This window comes from Heteronotia binoei, chromosome 4, assembly GCF_032191835.1.
Source record: "Heteronotia binoei isolate CCM8104 ecotype False Entrance Well chromosome 4, APGP_CSIRO_Hbin_v1, whole genome shotgun sequence".
Lineage (NCBI taxonomy): Eukaryota > Metazoa > Chordata > Lepidosauria > Squamata > Gekkonidae > Heteronotia > Heteronotia binoei.
The window spans coordinates 119,121,619-119,145,161 of NC_083226.1; the positions used below are offsets into that span (position 1 = coordinate 119,121,619).

Genomic DNA, 23,543 nt, shown 5'->3' on the forward strand with positions numbered 1-23,543 from the left:
ATAGAGGGCCTAAAAGGCAATTTAACGATGGGAGTTTGTTATCACCCACCAAATCAAAAGACAGAGGACGACTATAATATGATGGAAGGCTTAAAGATGGTGGCTAGACGAAAAAACTGTCGTCATAGATGATTTTAACTACCTGCAGATTGATTGGGTCAATATGTGTTCTGGTCGAGAGAAAGAGATTGAGTTTCTAGATGCTCTCAATGACTGCTATGGAGCAGATGGTCACAGAACCTACTAGGGGTGGGGCAATCCTGGATTTGGTCCTAAGTAATGCCCAAGACCTGGTGAGAGATGTAAAAGTGATTGCACCGCTTGGGAGCAGTGACCATATCGTTAAAAGATTTCACTATTTGTATAAATAGGGAGTTGACCCAAAAGACCAGCACAACCACGTTTAACTTTAAAAGGGGTAAATTCTCTGAGATGCGGAGGCATGTGAACAGGAAACTGAAAGGAAAGGTAAATACAGTCAAAACCCTGGGGGAAGCTTGGAGGCTATTTAAAACTACAATCCTAGAAGCACAGATAAAATATATATCACAAGTTAGGAAAGGTACAAACAGGTATAAGAGAAGGCCTGCATGGTTAACAAACAAAGTAATGGAAGCTGTAAAAGGTAAGAAGGACTCCTTTAAACGGTGGAAAGCCAGTCCAAGTGAAATTAATAAAAGGGAACACAGACAATGGCAAATCAAATGCAAGATAGTGATCAGGCAGGCAAAAAGGGACTATGAGGAGCATATTGCAAAAAACATAAAGACCAACAATAAAAATTTCTTCAAATATATTAGAAGCAGGAAACCAGCCAGGGAGGCAGTGGGGCCCTTGGATGACCAAGGGGTCAAAGGATTACTGAAGAAGGATAGGGAAATGGCTGAGAAGCTAAATGAATTTTTTGCCTCTGTCTTCTCTGTGGAAGATGAGAAGTGTTTGCCTGCTCTGGAACTACTTCTATTGGAAGGGGTGTTGAAAGACCTGAGCCAGATTGAGGTGACAAGAGAGGAGGTCCTACAACTGATGGACTAATAAGTCACCAGGTCTGGATGGCATACATCCAAGAGTTCTGAAAGAACTCAAAGTTGAACTTGTGGATCTTCTGACAAAAATATGTAATCTTTCATTGAAATCTGCCTCTGTTCCTGAGGAGTGGAAGGTAGCAAATGTCACCCCCATCTTTAAAAAGGGTTCCAGAGGAGATCCGGGTAACTACAGGCCAGTCAGTCTGACTTCAATACCGGGAAAGTTGGTAGAAAGCATTATCAAGGACAGAATGAGTAGGCACATTGATGAACACGAGTTATTGAGGAAGACTCAGAATGGGTTCTGTAAGGGAAGATCTTGCCTCGCTAACCTGTTATATTTCTTTGAGGGGGTGAACAAACATGTGGACAAAGGAGACCCGATAGATATTGTTTACCTTGACTTCCAGAAAGCTTTTGATAAAGTTCCTCATCAAAGGCTCCTTAGTAAGCTCGAGAATCATGGAGTAAAAGGACAGGTCCTCTTGTGGATCAAAAACTGGCTAATTAATAGGAAGCAGAGAGTGAGTATAAATGGGCAGTCTTCGCAGTGGAGGACGGTAAGCAGTGGAGTGCCGCAGGGCTCAGTACTGGGTCCCATGCTCTTTAACGTGTTCATAAATTATTTGGAGTTGAGAGGAAGCAGTGAAGTGGCCAAGTTTGCGGATGACACTAAATTGTTCAGGGTGGTGAGAACCAGAGAGGATTGTGAGGAACTCCAAAGGGATCTGTTGAGGCTGGGTGAGTGGGCGTCAACGTGGCAGATGAGGTTCAATGTGGCCAAGTGCAAAGTAATGCACATCGGGGCCAAGAATCCCAGCTGCAAATACAAGTTGATGGGGTGTGAACTGGCAGAGAATGACCAAGAGAGAGATCTTGGGGTCGTGGTAGATAACTCACTGAAAATGTCAAGACAGTGTGCGATTACAATAAAAAAGGCCGACACCATGCTGGGTATTATTAGGAAGGGAACTGAAAACAAATCAGCCAGTATCATAATGCCCCTGTATAAATCGATGATGCGGTCTTATTTGGAATACTGTGTGCAATTCTGGTCACCGCACCTCAATAAGGATATTATAGTATTGGAAAAAGTGCAGAAAAGGGCAACTATAATGATTACAGGTTTGGAACACTTTCCCTATGAAGAAAGGTTAAAACGCTTGGGACTCTTTAGCTTGGAGAAACGTCGACTGCGGGGTGACATGATAGAGGTTTACAAGATTATGCATGGGATGGAGAAGGTAGAGAAAAACAGGTTTCCTACCTGTAACTGATGATCTTCGAGTGGTCATCTGTGCAGTCACACCAATGGGGAGAGGCGCCGGCGCCGACCCTGATCAGTAAACTTCAAAAGCTGCGGATTTCCATGCCTCCGTCCCAGCGCGCATGCGCAGACCCCTCCACTGCGCATGCTCGCCAGGACGGGAGTGGACATCCCGCCAGTTCCTTCTGACCGCTGCGTCAGCCCACATACAATGGACCGGCAGCGGAGGGGAAGGAGGGTGGGTAGTGTGACTGCACAGATGACCACTCGAAGATCATCAGTTACAGGTAGGAAACCTGTTTATCTTCTTCGTGGTCTCTGTGCATTACACCAATGGGAGACTAGCAAGCAAAGGACATACCTGGAGGAGGGCGCAAACGGTCCATCAAGGAGAGACAGTCTGCAGTACAGCACGGCTCACCGCCGAGTCCTGGCGCCGCCTCATATCCAGTGCATAGTGCGACACGAAGGTATGTGCCGAGGCCCAGGTGGCAGCCTTGCAAATGTCCTGCAGCGGAACACCCTTCATGAACGCTGCCGAAGTTGCCACCGCCCGTGTGGAATGGGCCCGCACTGGTCCGGGAAGCGGCGTCTTACGGAGAAGATAGCACAATCTAATAGTGCCGGTAATCCATTTAGACAATCTCTGGGAAGAGATCCTCCGACCCAAAGAAGGCGCCACATAAGATACAAAGAGCTGGGAATCTCGTTGGAAAGGCTTAGAACGGTGTAAGTAGAACGCCAACACCCGTTTCACATCGAGAGCGTGAAGACACCGCTCGATCTCCGACGACGGGTTCGGAAAGAACACTGGTAAGTCAATCTCTGCATTCAGATGGAACGCAAATACCACCTTGGGTAGGAACGTGACGTCAGGGCGGAGCACCACCCCTTCCTGGGAGAAGCAGAGAGAGGGTTTGTCACACCTCAGTGCCATCAGCTTGCCCACTCGCCTAGCCGAAGTGACTGCAACCAGGAACGCTGTCTTCCACGCCAGCAACTGGTGCAAACAGGTAGCCATAGCTTCAAACGGTTTGCCCATGAGGGCCTTGAGCACCAAAGGTAAATCTCAGGAGGGCGCAGGCACCCGCACCGACGGGTACAAGCGGGCAACTTCCTTGAGGAACCTCTTAGTCTCCGGGTGGGCAAAGACCGAATGCCCGTCGATCTGCACGTGCTCACTCGAGATGGCCGCCAGGTACACCCTCACCGAGGAAGCCGCCAAGTCGCGGTCCAGCAGGGACAGCAAGAAATCAAAGATTGCAGAGAGGCCCGCCGCTCGCTGCTCTAGCCCCCTGCTCATAGAGAACTGAACAAACTTGGACCACTTGTAGGCGTACGACCATCGAATCGAAGGCTTCCGGCTCCTCAGAATCACGAACCGAGCTCTCTCCAATAACTGCGAGAGTCCAGACGCCAGGCTGTTAACTTCAGGTGGGGCACATCGTGGTGCACCACCTGCCCCTGGTGTGACAGCAGCAGATCCAGAACCTGCGGGAAGTGGTGGAATGTTCCGCGGGCAAGGCGGAGGACTAATGGGAACCATTGCTGCCTCGGCCACCACGGCGTCTCCAAGATGCCCACCGGCTTCTCCCGGAGGAGCTTCTGCACCACCCTGGTGATCAGCGGCAAGGTGGGAAAAGATACACCTTGTGGTGCACCCAAGGGACCAAGAGTCCGTCCCCGAGGGACATCGGATCCACACCGCCCCTGGTATGGAACAACTCGTATTTTCTATTGTCCCGAGTCGCAAAGACGTCCAGCGTCAGTGCTCCCCACAGACGAAACACGGGCTCTAGGAACTTCCAGTTGAGCTCCCATTCGTGGAGCGATGCTCCCCCCCTGCTGAGAAAGTCCGCCCGGGCGTTCTGCACACCCGGAAGGTGGGTTGCAAGCAGCGATTTCCCTAGGGCTATGCATGCCTCCCAAATCGTCATTGCCAGCCGGCAGAGTCTGCGGGACACTGTGCCCCCTTGACAATTTATGTAGGTCATAGCGGTCATATTGTCGGTAAGGATTGCCACCGCCCGTCCCCTGATGAGCATCTGGAACGACTGAACAGCGTGGAAAATAGCCAGCAGTTCCAGGTAATTGATGTGCTGAAGAGATTGATGGGCCGGCCACCGATCTCCGATGCACAGGCCTAGCGCATGCGCGCCCCACCCCCAGAGGGACGCATCCGTCGTGATCTTCACGGACGGCTGTGGTCTGTGGAAGGGCGCCCCTCCCGTCAGGTTGCCGTCCTGCCCCCACCAATCGAGATCCGCCAGTACTTCCGGAGGAACCGTCAGGCACCGATTCGGGGAGTCGAAGTTGCATCGGAACTCCTGGAGGAACCACAACTGGAGCGGTCGCATGCGAAGCCTCACATGCAGCACGACCGAAGTGGTGGCGGCCATGAGCCCAAGCAAGCGCTGAATCCGACGCGCAGGAACTGATGGACTGCGTCGCAGGGAACGAACTGCCTGAACAATGGCCTCCGCTCGATCCACAGGGAGAAACGCCTTGCAAGCTACAGTGTCCAGCACCGCGCCAATTAACTGCACCCTCTGCGATGGTTGGAGGTGCGATTTCTTCCAGTTGACCTGAAGCCCCAGGTCTGACAACAGAGCGAGAGTGACTTCGATGTGCTGAAGCAGAGCCGTCCGTGACCCCGCCACTATCAGCCAGTCGTCTATGTACGGGAATAGGGAGATCCCCTGGAGCCTTAGGTGGGCGGCAATGATGACCATCGTTTTCATAAACACTCTCGGGGCCGTCGACAGACCAAAGGGCAGGGCCCTGTACTGGAAGTGGGCGTTGCCGATCATAAAGTGCAGGAACTTGCGGTGCCGAGGGTGAATGGAAACATGAAAGTAAGCGGCTTTCAAGTCTAAAGTGGCCATCCATTCCCCGTAATCCAGCAGCGGGAGAATGCAGGGCAAGGAGGTCATCCGAAACTTGTTGTAATGGATGAATTCGTTGAGACCCCGAAGGTCCATAATCAGGCGCAGGCCCCCGTCCTTCTTCGGGACAGCAAAATAGCGGGAGTAGAACCCACGGCCACATTGATCCTTTGGGACCTCCTCGATAGCCTGCTTGAGCAGAAGGGACTGGACCTCTTCCTGGAGGGTAGGGGAAGGTGCAGTGTAGGCGAAAGTCGGGGTAGGGGGGTGCTGGAAAAATTCTATCTCGTACCCCCATTGGATTACGGATAAGACCCTCTGGTCCGAGGTGATACGGGACCAGGCTGGAAGGAAGCGAGACAGGCGGATGGAGTCCGTGTCCCCATGGGGACGAGTAGGGAGTGGGGAGTCAAAGGCCCTGTTTGTGCTGCTTTGCACCCTTCTGCCTTGAAGCCTGTGCAGAGGAGGGAGAGTATTTTTGTTTCGGCTGGTACTGAGGCCGCGAAAAAGTGGATGCTGACTTAGGATGCCACTGCCTTTCAGGAGACTTGGCATACAGCTTCTTCTGCCACTGACGCGGCCACTGACGCTTCGCCTGAGGACGAGAGGTAAAGACCCCCAGGTTCCTGGACGTCTTTATATACTCTTGTCCATCTCCTGGAGGACTGAGTCTGTGGTGGCGCTGAAGAGACCCGTGCCGTCGAACGGAAGATCTTCAATATATGCCTGCGTATCAGGTTGCAGGGCGGTGGAGCGTAGCCATGAATGCCTACGTAGGGAGATGGCCGTCATGAGGGTTTTGGCACAAGCATCACCTGAATGCTTCGCGGAATTCAGCTGCTGCTTCGCAAGGGCCATCCCCTCCTTTTGCAACTTCTTCAGGAGCGATCTGCTCTGTTCTGGCAGAGTGCTCAGGACTGGTGATATCTGATCCCACAGGGTATACTGATACCTGCCCATGCATGCCGAATAGTTCGCAATTTTCACCCCAAGCAACCCAGTGGAGTATAATCTCCGCCCCATAGCATCCAGCTTCCGCCCCTCCTTATCAGGGGGAGTCAAATGTGTCTTCTTCGCCTTGGACGAAGATGACACCACAACTGAGTTGGGCTTAGGGTGCATGTACAGGAACTCCGCTGTACTCTCTTGCAGGCGATACATGTGGTCCAGCCGGTGCGAAGATACCGGCGTGGACGCATGCTTGTCCCAGGACGACTTTGCCGTGTGAAGCATCACATTGGTGATGGGCAGAGCAACCACTGCCGAGGTGTCCCTTTGGACAATATCGAAAACATTGTCGGTAACCACAGGCTGAGGCTGAACGGTTGGTAAGGACAGTGCCTGCGCCATCCTTCTAACCAAGTCCCCATAGGATTTAAGATCTTCGGAGGGAGAGATGGGATGATCCGGTGGAGAAGGTTCACCTGTGGAGGAGGCCCCTTGTTCTTCCGGTGACGACTCCCTCATGGATCTGGGAGATCGCTCAGGCGATTCCGACTGCTCAGATGGCTGACGCCGAGGCGGTGACGTCCGAACTGTCGGAGTCGTCTTTGGCTTCTCGGGGGAGACATGCCGCTCTGGCTCTCGATGCCGATCCGGACGCTTGACCTCGGGCAGCTTCGACACCGTCGCTGAAGGCGCATGTCGAGGGGTTCTGCAGGACATCCGGGATCGATAGGAAGACTCCAAAGCCTGATCCCAGTCCATTTGCCATGGTGGCAACCAGGGGAACGGGGGTTGCATTGGGTAAGCACTGTAGAGGTACTGCCATTGCCGCTGATCCCAAGGAACCTGCGACACTGGCCGATGAGGAGACGGATCTTTCTTCTGGTAGCGAGGAGAGTGGCTGCTAGAAAAAAGACCGATCCCGGCGCGAGTCCCGATGCCGATCCCGGGGCGGGGTATGAGACCGAGGAGTCTTTTGCCTCGGCGTGCGCCGACCCAACGGGCTTCTGTCGGTATCGACGCGCTGTGCCGAATCAATCTCGGAGTCGGAGATGACCAGCTGAGTCGACATCGAGGTGAGCGGTGGCGGACTCGATCGACGAACGGGTGAGGCGAAGAGCTTCAGCGGCAGGACGACCGGTGTCGAGGGCTCTGAGAGCGATGCGGGTGAAGATTGCGAAAGCAGGTTTGTGCTTAGGCTTGTAGGTCTTCTTATGCTTTTTCGGCTTTTCAGCATGGGACCCCTTGTCTTCCTTGTGCTTCTTCGCTGGCACCGAGGACTCCGATGCAGCTGCCGAGCCCGAGCGCTTGCGGGGGCAATCGGCATCAGAGGGACCTTTTTCGGCGTCGACCGATTTCGGTGTTGACAGTTCAGCTGAAGGTTGCCCTTGATCGGCGGAGAGCGCACGTGGTGATAGTGCTTTCTCCATGAGTGCTGCCGCCAGCCGTGCCGCTCTGTTCTTCCGCGTTTGCTTCGAGAACTTGGCGCAATGGATGCACGAGTCCGGCTTGTGCTGCTCACCTAGGCACAACAGGCACAGAGAATGGCCGTCTGGCGGCGCGATTTTGCTCCCACACTTCGTGCAGCGATGGAAGAAACCCCACCATTTTTCCATACGAAGGTAGGAAAGGACGGGTGGAAGGCCTGAGAGCGCGGGGGGGGGGGGGGGTGCCCCGAAGGGCGGAAAACTCACCCCTCGCTCCGGACAAAAAAACCTATACTCTATCTAACTAAACTAACAACTACTAACAACTAACACTAACTATTTCTAACAATTTAGGACAAAGTCCAACGAAGTTCACCGACCGTAGCAAAAGATCAACCGATCAGCGCGGCAGTCAGAAGAGAACTGGCAGGATGTCCGCTCCCGTCCTGGCGAGCATGCGCAGTGGGGGGGGGGTGTCTGCGCATGCGCGCTGGGACGGAGGCGCGGAAATCCACAGCTTTTGAAGTTTACCGATCAAGGTCAGCGCTGGCGCCTCTCCCCATTGGTGTGATGCACAGAGACCACGAAGAAGATAGAAGTACTTTTCTCCCTTTCTCACAATACAAGAACTCGTGGGCATTCAATGAAATTGCTGAGCAGTCGGGTTAGAACGGATAAAAGGAGGTACTTCTTCACCCAAAGGGTGAATAACATGTGGAATTCACTGCTACAGGAGGCGGTGGCAGCTACAAGCATAGCCAGCTTCAAGAGGGGGTTAGATAAAAATATGGAGCAGAGGTCCATCAGTGGCTATTAGCCACAGTGTGTGTGTGTGTGTGTATATATATGTGTGTGTGTGTATAAATTTTTGGCCACTGTGTGATACAGAGTGTTGGTCTGGATGGCCATTGGCCTGATCCAACATGGCTTCTCTTATGTTCTTATATTGCTATTTGTGCATTAAAGGCATCCCAGATTTACTTTCCCAGAAATCCTTCCAAAAAACCTTGCCAAGTTTGTCAGCATTACTTCCATACCAAAAATGAGGCTGAGAGTTAGTGACTTGGCTAAGGCCACTAAATAATGACCAAGTTGAGATAGACTGATGCCATGACAATTCACACCTTTATCCAATGCACTGTCCCCAGTTCCCTTAAGCTTTCATTCTCACCTGCAATATATGTTCTAGAAGAGAGTGAAGAAATTTAACAGGAGGAATGAGATCTTTCCCACAGAGAAATTCTGTGACTGCTATTGGTAACAAGTGGTTGTCTACTAATTCTTCGAGTACATTGTCGATTCCTCTAGAAGAACAAGTATTTTTCTCCTAGGAAATGAAGGATTTCCATAACATTGTTACTAGAAATAACATCCAAAAAGAAAAATGCAACAGAAATATCCACTTGTGATCCAAATACTTGTGTTGAAATTGTGAGCTTATCAGTATGGTTTAGACACGCTGCTTGGATCTCTGCTTGCAGAACAGGATTTGTGAGATTCTCCAAACTTACTGCAACTCCTTACTTTCCTTGAGAACAGCTGCTAGCAAGGGACCTTCAACGGCAGGAGATGCAATACAGGAGTCTGTGCTTGGAATGGACAAAAATTTCCCTCTCTTGCATGAATACAAGAGCTCTTCTGTTCACAGAAGGGGAATTTTGACTGTAATCTACTTTCAATGGAGTTACAAATCTAGCAGTAGTGAGTGCAAAACATCTGCTTCCTAGTTTTGTCTGCTTGGAAGCACCCATACTCCTTTATCACTGATATACAGTAATCCCTTCTCTGCTTTTTTGGCACTAGCTTGGGCCTTGTAACAACCCCCTCCCCCAACCCAGCTCAGAGCTTATCAGTCTTGACAGCCATTAGCAAGGCATGCACGCACAGTAGCTTCATTTAAAAAGGCTTTTTGTTAGAAGATTGAGCAGTTCGTTTTCACTTTTGTATGATTATTTTCCTTTACAGAGGTTCTGAAGTTGTATTTTATTGCTTTATTATTGACATTTGGTAATACTTTCTAAACCGCCTTGGGATATTTGTGTAGGTGGGATATAAATGTTCTAATACATAAATTAATAAAGCTCTTGCCCAGCCTGCTTCCTATCACACAGCATTAAACTGCATCCACCCATATTTGTAATGTAATAGACGTTGGTAAGGAATATAACAAGAGCAGTGTTCATAATTAAATAAGATACCTTTAAAAAGTGCACTCAAGTCCAGCAGAACATGTAGTTTTTAAATTTTAATTTTCTTAAAGTGACTTTTGGAGACCCCATGCAAGACTATTTGGGATGCCCAAAAAACAAAAACACTAATTATTAATAATAATAATTATGGTATGGGAAGAGATCCTAAAATTGTCTGGCAGTCTGAAGTTCTAACTCTTTTAGCATTTTATGCACCACTAGGTTGCAAGCTAGATTTATTTATTGGGCCAAGAGAGCTCCAAAAGATCTGTAACAGATCCAAGGTCACCAGCTGACTTCACATGTGAACTTGAACCTAGTTCTCCAGATTCGAGTCTTGTTCTTAATGAGTACACCACACTGGCTCTCACAAAAATATTTATAACTATGATAAATCTTATACCATTACCAAAACCAATTCATAGCTATCCAACACTGTCACTAACTACATTCTAATTTTAAAACTACCTCACTACTACCACAGCTGAAATTAGTAGTAAGAGGTGAATTACATAAACAACATATGAAATGTCAAGCAATCTCTTTCAAAATTTCAAAAACTAATAGATAACCTTTGCAGATAGTTAAGCTCATTGCCTGTTTGATGTTGCAGACCTGGGATGACCTAAAGGACTGCTATGTAGAAAATTATGCCCAGTTTATATGGATATAGGTTCTTCTCTGTGAGCACAGCAACCTTCCTGGATTACAGCCGTTATCTAGTATGGAGTTACATCTGATCAAGAGCAGATTTATATTTTGTATGACAGGCAAGCCTGCTAGTGTATTTGTAGTGATAAAAAGAACAATTTCTTACATGGCAGCCAGGACCACTATGTCCATAAGAGCTGAATAATGAAAGAAAGCAGCCCCCAGCTAAACACCTCCCTCAAATCAGAATGAATACTCAAGATAGGCAGTGTGTGATATTCAAAGGCATTCTGAAAATAAACAAGTGCTTTTTAGCTGCAGTCCCATGCATCCCCTGCAAGGCCATTTCTGAATAACAGGGGACTCTTTGGAGCACATCTGATGTGGACAAGAGACAACAGTTGGAAGGCAAAACATGATTCGAAGTGCATTCCATGCACATACACTGACCTTGTGGAATTCTGACTAATGAACAGATTTGAAAGAAGCCTGACTCCAATAATGAATTGAGCATCCTTTTCACACAACTCTTACCTTTTCTCTGCACTCTTTCATTTGGTCTACCTGAGTATATTTGCTTAGCATAGCCTGTAAAGGGAAAATAAAACCAGTAATTTAATACAAGCACACCTGATTACTCACATTCTGATGATCATAACAATGCATGACAGGGTATTGATGGAACTCTCTGTCTGGGGCAGTGATGCTTTGTATTCTTGGTCCTTGGGGGGCAACAGTGGGAGGGTTTCTAGTGTGCTGGTCCCACTGGTGGACCTTCTGATGGCACCTGTTTTTTTGACCACTCTGTGACACAGAGTGTTGGACTGGATGGGCCATTGTCCTGATCCAAAATGGCTTTTCTTATGCTCTTACTAAAGAAACAGCTTGATCCTGTTTACCTGGAAGTCAGCCTACCAGCATGCACTGAAGATAAAAACCATAGATTCACGGCCAAGGACCTTCAGGCTTTTCACCCCTGGCCCCTGCCTGGTGGAATGAGCTCCCCCTGGAGATCCGGGCCCTGCAGAATCTGCTTCAATTTCGCAGGGCCTGTAAAACAGAGCTCTTTTGCCAGGCTTTCAGCTGAGGCAGTGGGTGTCACTTGTTATCGGCCTCTCCGCCTCATTCCTTCCAGCACTGCAAGATCTGCTGGACCTGGACAATAGGTCACATCTGTGAGGAAGAATCTGCCACCTTAATCTGTCTAATTTTAGATTTTAAACTAGTCTTTTACTGTTTTTACTGTTGACTGTTGTTATGATGTAACCCGTCCTGAGCCTGTTCTATGGGAAGGGCGGGCTAAAAATCTAATTAAAAAAATAAAAATAAGAACATGCTATTATAGTGAAAAAAGGTCTAAAATTAATTTCTTACAGCATTTTGAGGTCTAAAAAATTAAGTCCTTACAGCATTTTATCAGTAAACTTTAAAAAAACCCCTACAAGCAAGAGCTGGTCATGCAATTGGAATTTTTCTGCAATTTCTTGCAGGCAGATAGTACATTTTGCTCAAGGGAATATTAATGCATCCTCCCAGGAGAAGGCAAAGCATACCGGCAATTTCTAGTGCACAGTAAGTGCCTCAGTATGTTCAAGGGATCAGTTGTTTATGCAATGTACCAGTTATGTTGGTTTTAATATCTATAACCCTTTACAGTTTTTGTGGCTAGCAGGATTTCAGTCAAACAACATCTATTCAGGCAATGTCATCTCCATACACAGTATCAACAGAAAAATAGACTTGAGCTAGAGCAAGTTATACAAAACAGATGAAGCAAAATATATCATTAACTAGATTTGCCATATGCTTTTTCTCCCATATGCAACAGATGCTTCTGGTCCAGACTTCACAGAATTAAAGGAGTAAAACTCAGACAACTGGAATTGTGCCAAGCAGACTTACAGAATTAACCTCAAAAGAATTTAAGACTATTGGTAATGGGACCCTGTTGCATATATCCCTTCTAAAAAGATGCAGACTACCAGAAGTAAGGGCTCTTGACAAAAGAGGCCAAATTATTGCTGCTGTCATTGGCTGACCCTCTCAAGGACTACTATCCTGAATGGTTATGCTGGCACTTGGGTCTATTCACAACACATATAAATTGTTTTTTGTGACCATAAGACGTTCTTGAATCTGAGATACGTATTTAGACTAACCCATTTATGTCAGGATCTGACCTGGACATCCCAGGCTAACCTGACCTCATCAGCTCTTGAAAGCTAGGCAGGCCTGGCTCTGGTTAATACTTGGACAGGAGACCAGCAATGAAGTACAAGATCACTACATAAAGGCAGGTAATGGCAATCACCTCTTAATGTTTCTTGCCTTGAACACCCCAAAGGGTCACCATAAATTGAACTGATGGCACTTCCACCACACCACATCTCTGTCAGACCCTTGTACTATGGGTTGGATCAAATGCACTGTGAACAGGAGTCCACGGATCTCTTCCCATCTGTTCTGCCAGCAGCATACTGTGCTGCCTTGAAACATTGCTCCTGAGGGTCAGGGACTTGCCCCTCCCTTGCCCAACCTTTAGCCCTCTTTCCTGAAGAGCTCGCACAAGGTAAGAGGGGATGATGTCTGCCATTTTCTCTCAAGCAGCTGTCCTTGAGGGCTTCTGGGCCCCAAGAAGTATCTTTTTGAAAGGAGCAGAGATAAGGAAGACGATTTTCACCCACAAACTATTTCTGTTTGCAGTATCTAATCTGGTACTATTGAGCAACTCTAAATAACATTTAGAAAAAGGCACCAATTTTTGGCAATGGTGAAAGTAAAACTAAATAGGGGCAAATAGTTGGTGTTTTTATGTGTGTTAATTTTTATCATTTTAACTGTTTTTAATCATTCAAAAGTTTTAACGTTTGCCACATCAAGGACTCTGATTAGGTGTAAAGGTGGTATACAATGTCTTAATAAACAGATTAAAAATAAAGTGATTAAGGTTTAGTACTCATTAAGACAGCTTTATCTTGCAATTCTCTGGGAAGATCTTTTTCTCCAGTTCTATAGACAAACATGGACTTTTGCATACTCTTTACCTTTTGTAAATACATATGCTTTATCAAGGCATTTCTCATTTTGTCAATGTGTATGTCAATCACCGTCTCTCTTGTTTCTTCTTCATCTCTCAGATAGTTCTCTGGGCATTTTTCTGTATAATTTTCAAATTCACTCTGAGTAAAGTATAAGATACACAGTGACCCAATGCTTTAAACACAAACTCATTGGAATTGCATCTGAAATAAAAGTTCCCAGGATTAAAGAGTTTGGGGTTAGGTAATTACAGTTCTATTATTATAGCAACTGATCATCAATGCAAATGTATTTAAGGTATAAATGTAAAAGATATAGCCCAAACTGTAGGTTATCATACAAGGCTCTAGGTGAGGATAACAATGTGCAATCATGCACAGTGGAAGTAGAAGCCCTAAACTGTGAATATGGACAAACATTTCAACATGCATCATAGGACAGACCCCCCCCCAATAGTCCTAATGATTATTTACAGAAACCAAATAGAGTTCAAACATTAATCCTACGAACATTTTCCCTTGTTGTAGCTGGACTCACTTTAAGCTGACTGCATATAATTTTTTTAAAAAAACCATTAATATGTGCTACCTCTCCAAAGCCCTGCTCCAGGCAGATCACAAAATAAAAGATACAATAATAAAAATTAAAATTAAAACCATTAGAAACCCAATCATAAAACATCCAGTATCTTAAAAGATCCTTGTAGTAGTCCTCAGGCTAGAAGCAGATTTAAAAATCAATTTAAAAGTTCAACAAAAACAATTAAAAAAATCAAAAATCAAAGTTTTTTGTCGGGATCAAAAGACCTCTAAAAGACAATAGTGTAGGTGACAAAGTGACCTTAAAGAGGGAAGAGCATTCCACAGGGGAAGTGCCATCACTGTCCACATTATCTCTGTGGGCAGGAGTACAGAGCAGGGATTGCAAAAACTATTTTAAGTGGCAGGATTATCAGCACAGAAGGCAGTGCGGCCGTTCAAGTACCCTGAGCCCAAGCCTAAGGTAAGAACCCACATTTTGAACTGCATCTAGAAAGAGATGAGCAGTGAGTGCAGACCTTTCAGCACAGGGCTAACAAAATTCCTGTATCTAACCTGGCTGTTGCATCTTGAACCAGCTGACTCATATGGATCTCTGTGGCCAGGTCATGCTTTTGGAGCAACAGGCATAGCTTGTCTATCAACCAAAGCACGTTTTTATTAGCTATGAGCCATGCAAGAGACTTCAATCCCCAACTGTGGCCAGCATCTACTGTGATGTAGTGGTTGCTGGTTGTTGCAAAGATAAAATGGAAATGAGAATGATGTAAGCTGCACTGGGTCTCCATTGGGGAAAAAAGTGGGATACAAATGAAGTACCGTATTTTTCGGACCATAAGACGCACTTCCCCCCCCAAGTGGGGGGAAAAGTGTGTGCATCTTATGGAGCGAAGGTACCTTCCTGGGGGGGGGGGGATCCGTTGCCTCCGCCTCTGATCCCGGCGCTTCCCCCACACCTGCCTGCCTGGCTCCAGCTTCTTCCAGCAAGCGCTGGGATCGCTCCACGCTGTCCCCACAGCACTTCGCGAGCGCCGGCTGTGGAGGGGGCAGTGTGCTTCCTCCGTGCCTGCCTGCATGGCTTCAGATCTGATGCTTAAAGCAAGTGCTGGAATCGGAGGGCAGAGGGAGCGATCCTGGCGCTTGCTGTAAGCATCAGAGCTGGAGCCAGGCAGACAGGCACGGAGGAAGCACGCTGCACCCTCCACAGCCGGTGCTCGCGAAGCGCTGGGTTTGCGGAGGGGGCGGGTGCTTCCTCCGTACCTGTCTGCCTGGCTCAGCTCTGATGTTTAAAGCAAGTGCTGGGATCGGAGGGTAGAGGGAGTGATCCTGGCGCTTGCTGTAAGCGTCAGAGCTGGAGCCAGGCAGACAGGCACGGAGGAAGCATGCTGCCCTCTCCGCAGCCGGTGCTCGCGAAGCTCTGGGTTTGCGGTGGGGGCAGCGTGGAGCGATCCCAGTGCTTGCTGGAAGAAGCTGGAGCCAGGCAGCCAGGCGCGGGGGAAGCGCCGGGATTGGAGGCAGAGGCAGCGGATCACCCCCCAGGAGGAAGGTGCGTCCTATGGTCCGGAGCGCCTTATGGTCAGAAAAATACGGTAAATACATGAACAAACAAACCTGCTCCTTCAGGATGAATGCAATACTCTCCAGGGCAGGCAGACTTCTCAAGCAGCTTTGCCACAGTCTTGTCTGGACTAAACTTCAGTTTAATGGCCCTCATACATCCCATATCCTTCTCTAGGCACCCACAGGCTGACTCAGTTGTTAAGAAACAACGATGGATGACATTTGCATGTTGATAGCACCTTACTCCAAATTCCCTGATAACCTCTCCTAGCAGATGTTAAACAGCCTGGGGGACAACATGGCTCCCACATGACCCCGCAACAGATATACCACAGAGCTGAGCAGCAGTCCTCTAGCACTACCTTCTGGCATTGGCCAGTCAAGTAAGAGTGGAGCCACAGAAGGACAGTGCCCCCACTTCCAACCCAGCAAGCATCTTCAGAATAACACAATGGTCAATGAGGGGTTAAGGAGAAGCAATAGAAATGCATTCCCACCTTCCTCTGGGTATTCTGGTGAAGGCTGGGAATACTGATGCTTCAAACCATGTCAGTTAATAACTTTATTATACTAATAAAGCTATACTTACCTCTAGGAGATAAGTCCCTAGATAGGAAACTGAATAGCATGGAGCTTCAGAGATCTCTGTCTTTTGTTTTAATGCCATATTATTAGTTAAAACATGAGTAATAGTATTTGGCACACTTAGTGTTGTATAGACTGTGGCTTTTCCTGCCTCTAGAACTCTGAGGAGGAAAAAAAAGACACAAAAATCCTGCTTCAAAATGAAGTTTATAAAACTATACCACGTGAAAGGGGTGAGATTAACTCCATTCTTTAGCCTTCCTCTCCAGAGTCCCAGGAAAAAAACAGAGATAACTTAGGTACAAATATTTAAAAATTCAAAAACTTTAAATCTATTTAACACATCCAGAATTATAAATCTTAACATGCCCCAGTAGCTAGTATTGTTCTAAATAAAGTCATTTTTCTGAAATAATCAAGAAACTTGATTCACACTGATTTCCGAACAGAATTGGCTCACTCTGGTGAAGCAACACCATGTAAAAAATCAAGAATCATTACCATAATAATCAAAGAATGGAACACTGCACTAACCGTGAGGGTTCTTTTCTTCTTGAGGGTGAGGAGGACCATTCTGATATGCTTGGGTTCCTCATCCCACAATCCTTGGATGCAGGAAATTGATTGCACTTTCCATCTCTGGGGAAATTCCCCACCCTCACTCGAGACTTCAATGTGTGCCAAACAGTCCACAATGTGTGCCAAACAGACAACAAGGCTTACAGAACCCTATGAAACAAACCATACAGGTAAAGATAGAATAGTGAAAGAAAAATGAACATAGAGATTGTCTGTCAATCACCCTTTAGGAAGCATAATAGGCTGAACAGAGACCTTCCAGAGTGTCCTCCTCACCCTCAAGATGGAACCTTCACAGTAAGTCTAATGTTCCATTCTCTCTTGAGGAGAGGACACTCTGATATACTTGGGGTGGTACAAAGGTCATCTGATCCAGGGAGAGAAAAGTGATTGCCAAGCTTAGAGATAACAGGAGGATTAAACCACTTGCTGTAGGACTGTCCTCCCAAATGCCGCATTCACCATGGCAGTAAAGTCCATCTTATAGTGCCTGATAAACACTGACACTGAGGCTCAGGGATTGGCCTTTAAGATATCTGCAACAGATGCATTTATGTCAAAAGCTGCTGACATAGAAGCACTTCTTGTTGAATGAGCTGTGATCCCCTCTGGCCCTGAGATTTATATGCCAAGGAGATGTAGTCCTTTAGCTACCTACTTAGTGTAGCTTTAGAAACCCTTTCTCCCTTGACTGAAGGATGAAAAGCCACAAAAAGGTAATTGACTTCCTAAACGGCTTGGTCCTTCTGCAAAGTGCTCTGCGAATATCAAGTGAGTGCTAATTTTTCTCCTTAGGATGAGATGGATTTGGGCAGAAGGACAGCAAATATATGAGCTGTGAAAAACTGTGTTGACCTTGGAAATGAAGGCGGGATCTGTGTGCAGAACCACAGTGTCCTCATGGAAGATGCATGAGCCCCTTCTAATGGAAAGAGCACCTATCTCTAAGACATGTCTTGCTGATGTAACAGTTACCAGGAAAAGTATATTCAAGGTAAGGAACTTCAGGGACACCTCCCTCAGATGTTCAAATGAAGGACTGGTTAGAGCCTGAAGAATGACACGAAGCATCCAAGAGCATGTACATTGTAGGGGGCTGAGACAAAACTGTGCATTGTAGGCAGCTGGGACAAACTAAAAACCTTCAGAAATCTCTTCACCACTGGGTGCCTGGAGAGTGGTGCACCACTAACTGATGAGAGTACAATGCTCAGAGAAGTTACTTGGCCATGGACAATACTTGCTCTTAGACCCTGACAGACTCCATCCTGTAGGAAGGACAATATCTGAGGAAGATTCAGGGTATCTGTCAGCAGGTATTTCCTCTTCCACAATTTGACAAAATTTGACAATTTTAAAAAAGCATTCCAAGACCTGTTGTAAATTCTAGAAGTAGAGCATCTCTGGGCCGCCATCATTACCTGGGTCTGAATGACTTGATCGGAGAAACCCTGTGCAAGCAGGACTTTTTGCTCAATCTCCATACAGACAAGAATTCAGATGAAGCCAAGCTGAGTCTGGATGACAGATGTGACCCTGGGTTAGCATACTGGACGACAGTGGAAGTTCCCATGGAGGCTGAACTGATGGTTTCAGCAGGCTGGGAAACCAAGGTCTCCTGGGCCAGAATGGGACCAGGCACATCAATTCAGCCTTCTTCTGTTTCATTTTGTTCAGAACCTTCAAAGATGGGGGTGGGAAGGCATAAAAAAGGCCCAATGGCCAAGGGGACATCTGAGCATCCACTTGTTCTGCTTGTTGACATTGGTGTCCTGAGAAGAATCTGGGTGTCTTGGCATTGGTCAGGGAGGAAAAGAGACCTATGTATGATAGACTGAAATGTAGAACCAGGGACTGGAATGTTTCCTGGCTGAGGGATCACTCTTCCTGGTTCAGCCTGTGCAGCTGAGCCAATGTTTGAACTACTGCTGTGCCATTGATGTGTTCTGTTCTCAGAGAGGCCAGATGTTGTTCTGCTCAGGACATGAGGATACTTGACTCCTGCTGTATTTTTTTTTTACATTGGTGCTTCCCTGGTGGTTCACATGCACCTTGGCAGTGGTACTGTCTGTCCATATACATATGTTCAATTGAGACAAATGGTCTTGGAAGTGGGCCAAGTGCCAGATGAATTGCACACAGTTCCAAAAGACTGATGCTAAGGGAAGCTTCTTGATGAGACCAGGCCCCCTGCACATGGCCTAATGTAAAATGGGCTCCCCAACCCATCAGGCTGGGCTCTGTTGTGATCTGTAGACGTGTCATTTGGAAGGGTTTGCCTACAAGTGTTTCTTGGTTGTCCACCAAAAGAGGCCCTTCCTGAGAAGCTGACTCTGATGTGCTTCCAGAGGGCTATGAGCCTTTGATATGGCAATGACATCCACTGAAATACCCAAGTGTCCCCAGGCCCAAGGGATATGCTTGATAGCTGCAATCATGTAACCTCGTAGATATGCTAGAATCATCAAGCCCACAGATTTTACACAACAAACCTGTTTCATGACTTTGAATGATCCTCTCTGTTCTGTCTAGTAAGAAACATTTTTTTTTTGACTGAAACGATAACTAACCCCAAATGCATGATGACTTGGGCAGGCATTAGTTGGCTCATCTGGAAGCTGTGACTGGACAGGCATGGGATAGGTCTTGAATGTCCCCGAGTGCCTGCTATGAAGGTGACCTTATAATAAGGTTGTCAAGGTGAGGATGAATATAGATTTCTTTGAGATGCACGCTTGCAATGAGTGAGATGATCAATCTAATATCATCTTTTTTTTCCCCAGTGGCCTTCAAGGTTTCCATTTTGAATTTTAAAAACTTTTTGTACCTCACCAACCTGTTTGGGAATTTGAGATCGAGGATAGCTGTCCAGTCCCCATTCTTTTTGAGAACAATGAAAAAAATAGAACAGATATCTAAGAACCTTTGCAACAATGGTACAGGTTTGATGGTGACAATCTCCAGCAGATGTCTGATGTATCCTGTATATGCTGTCTCTTGATGGGACAGTGAGCTCAGGAATCTCTCATGAAAAGATGACAAATTCTATTAAATAGCCATGGGTTGTACCAGTGGCTGATAAATTCTAGGCTTGATGGAATTTTTGAAGCTGTCGTCCCCACCAGAGCTAGCCTGGCATCACTTTCGTTGTTGCCACTGTTTTCCTCCCCTACTGGAAGCTGGTGCTTGGGCTGAACTATAGTATTGATTTGTGACTCTGAAGTTAGACTTGGAGTGCCACTTGGAGTCTGATCTAAATCATGGAAGCGTTCTCTAGGAACAAAAGGACTGTGAACCATAATTTTTCTGCTGTCTTTTCTCCCTTTTATAGATCAATTGCATGACCTTCTTTTTCTCCTGTCTTAATTAGGATGTCCTCTAGGCTATCCCCAAATAGCTTGCCACCCGGGAAAGATCAAGTTGCCACATGATACTTACGAAGGGAGTCCACATTCCAAGAATTGAGCCAGAGATGTCTTCTGGCTACCATTGTGGAAGCCATGGCCCTAGCTGAGAACTTGATCATGTCCAGGCTAGCATCAGACATGAAGGGCGCTGCTGTCTCCAGACTGTGCATGTAACCTGGCAGGCACTGATTCACTGGGTATAATTGGAACAGTTACAAAGCCATATATATAAGACTCTTGACCTCAGAGAAGTGACAGCAGAAGCTTTCATGGAGAAGGCAATGGTTCTCGTCCAAATGGATTTCCTGCATAGAGAGGAAAATAATCACCTTAGGTTTGTCTATGGATTCTCTTTACATGCTTCCTCTTACAAATGCATACTATGTAATCAAACGCAGAATTTTAGATAATGAATTACAAAAACTAATGAGTGCTGCGAATAAATCTTGCTCCCCTCTGAATTTTGGAATTTTCTCAACTATTGGTCATCTGCCTTATTTATCAACTCTCCATGCTCCAAAATTGCATAGGGCATTTACCCTTGCTAGATGCAATACAGCAATAAAATCAGCAGTTTCCTATGGTAGACACAAAAAAATCCCACTTTCATTAAGACTATGTATATGTAATTTGAAACAAGCTGACTCACTGTCCCATATTCTTCTTTATTGTCCCATATATGATACAAAAACCTTAGGTTTCTAGATCCAATTCTGTTCAATATGACAGGCTGATCAGATGTTGTAAAGGTTCGCCGTCTTCTGAATGATTTGTCATCTGAAATAACTGAAAGGGTTGCTTTATTCTCGAGTCTGGTAATGAAGGATCAATTGTCCAATGTATAGCTGCATATGACTGTTTTATTATTTCTGTAGCTGTTTGTTTGTTTATAATCTGATATATGCCAATAAAGGCTTTTGGAAAAAAGAAAAGAAAAGAGAAGGCAATGGCTTTATGGGCTCTGCAGAGAGCTGAGTCACTTTTTCAGTCATTGGTATCTTTAAGGGGGCCCTCTCCCTCTTTTAGCAGAGCCACCCCAATGCTAAGTTAACCACAGGAGCATCTACCACTGGAATTTTCAGTAAGCTGGTTACCTTGGGAATACAAGAGTACATTCTTTTAGCCTGTCCAAAATGTAAACAGTTACTGGTAGGCTCTGACCATTCCTCTTTTATCTTAGTTTTAAAAGGGAAGGGAAGGGAAAAGTTGAACCCAGTTTTCTAACTCTAGAGAAAACCTCAGGGCCCACTTTATAATCATCATCCTGCTCCTCCTTGGGGATTTCTACCTTAGGGGCAGAAAGCTGTAGGATTTTTAATGCTTTATGTAGGAGAACAGGGAGCTCCTCCTGAGAAAAAAGCTGGTGAGCTGGCTTTCTCTGTTGAGGGACTTTGTCCTCAGACAATGGGCCTTCCTCTTTTTTTTTGGTCAACTCTGTATGTTTATTTTAAAACATCTTTGCTGTTATCTCTGCAGACATAGATTCACAGAACTGCAAAACCAAGCATTTCATAACATCTTTTTTTTAATTTAAATTTTTTATTGTAAAATGTACTTCAGTCATACATCATAAACATAAACATTAACTTAAACAAAAACTTAAACTTAAACAAACCTGCTATGTTTACAAATCTATATTATTAGTAATATACAAAATTTACATATTTCTCTGGAAGCTTACAAAGTATTTTGATGGTTTTGAACAAAATCAAAGAAAGGAAATCATTTTTCCATAAAGTTGTTAGCATCAGAGTTAGCATTTGACTGTTGCAAGTTATACGCAATTTTATCCATTGTAATTATATCCCAGATCTTTAGGAACCATTGCCTTTCAGATGGCAAAGATGTAGATTTCCAATACTAGGCAATTAACATTTTTGCAGCCAATAAAAGCATCGTTGTTAATTCAGATTTATGTTTCGGAACCTCATCAGGCGTCCATAGATTTAACAAAATAGATTCAGGAGAAAAAGGAATCTTATGACTAATAACTTGCTCTACTGTTGGTAAAATTAGTTTCCAAAATTTCAATATTAATGGGCATTCCCACCAGCAGTGGATAAAAGATCCAATATTGTCATATTCTCGTCAACGTTTTGCATTCAACAATCTTTTAGCATGGGATAACTGTAGGGGGGTCAGATACCACCTTGAATATATTTTAAAGTTTTGTAATCTTAAATTCAGCAAAGGAGTATGATATAGTTTTGACAACCAAATACATGACCAATTTTCAAGTGTGATTTGCTTACAGCAATCTTTATTCCATGCTTTTTGCTGAGACGTTTCTTTGAGCTTCTTGCTTTGACTAAGAGCTTTATATATTATTGCTGTCATCCCTTTGAGTTTAAGTTCTGAAGCAGTCATAGCTTCTTCAAATGCGTTTAACAGCCTATTGATTTGGGATAAGATATTTGGGCTGTGTAATAAGTGGTGAACTTGGCGATATTGCATCCAAGTGGCTGCAAGTTGGTACTTTCAAAGTTTTTATTCGTTCTCATTAAATTATTAAGATTTAAATGCTTAAATCTAAAAATTCCTTATTGTCTTCAATTTTGAAAATCTGAAATAGATTCAGCAGCTGGGAACCAGTCTTGTCCTAAAAAGACCGTCGCAGGAGATGGTGTAGGTGCCAATACTGCTTTACACCTATCCCACAATTCTAAGGTGAGTGATAAAAAAGGATTGGAATGAATATTGGGATTACGATGCTTAGGAAAGTTCCATATCATTTCATGAAGTACGTCAGGGGCAATAAACGATTGCTCTATCTGAAACCAGGCTTTTTCCCTAATTAGTGAAGCATATAAAATAATATATTTTAATTGTGCAGCCAGATAATAATTTTCAAGATTTGGCAATGGCAAACCTCCATGTGACAAAGGCTTTGTCAACACTGAATATGCAACTACCTGACCATATATAGTCTAATATCAAAGTTTTCCAATTTCTGAAAACATCAGCTTTTATTAGCACTGGAAGGTTATGGAATAAAAATATGACTTTCGGTAATATAAATACTTTAATTTGTTCAATTTTTTTCTAATAAACTTAGTGATAGCTTCCCTCATTCGTTAATATTAGAATTTAATGAGTGGAGTAAGGGATCAAAATTTGCTTTGTATAAATCTTGCAGATTAAGAGGGATCATAATACCTAAATGCCTCAGAGACGATGTGACCCACTTGAAGGGAAAATTGGTTTTTAATCTATGTTCCACCTCTGTTGTAAGAAAAATAGGGTAAATTTCCGACTTGCTGTAGTTTATTGTAAAACCAGCTACCTGTCCAAATTCGTTAATTAAATCCATGAGTTTAGATAACGTTGTAACCGGGTTAGTACAGTAGAAAATAGCATCATCAGCGAATAGGCTTATTTTGTAAGAAAATGAAGATAAGCCTATTGATACACCAGTAATTAGGGAATCCGATCGAATAGTCTG

At 45.3% G+C, this 23,543-nt stretch overlaps 1 protein-coding gene across 1 annotated transcript in view; it reads right to left on the reverse strand.

Moving 5' to 3' along the window:
* The window catches only part of SLF1 (SMC5-SMC6 complex localization factor 1), a 68,252-nt gene that overhangs the window by 27,652 nt on the left and 17,057 nt on the right, over positions 1 to 23,543 (reverse strand). Inside the window, exons 4-7 of the mRNA XM_060235687.1 lie at positions 16,120 to 16,276; positions 13,437 to 13,571; positions 10,927 to 10,980; positions 8,724 to 8,879 (exon numbers count right to left, since the gene is read on the reverse strand). Of these exons, the coding sequence (XP_060091670.1) occupies positions 8,724 to 8,879; positions 10,927 to 10,980; positions 13,437 to 13,571; positions 16,120 to 16,276 (502 nt within the window). The remainder of the gene's footprint in view (positions 1 to 8,723; positions 8,880 to 10,926; positions 10,981 to 13,436; positions 13,572 to 16,119; positions 16,277 to 23,543) is intronic.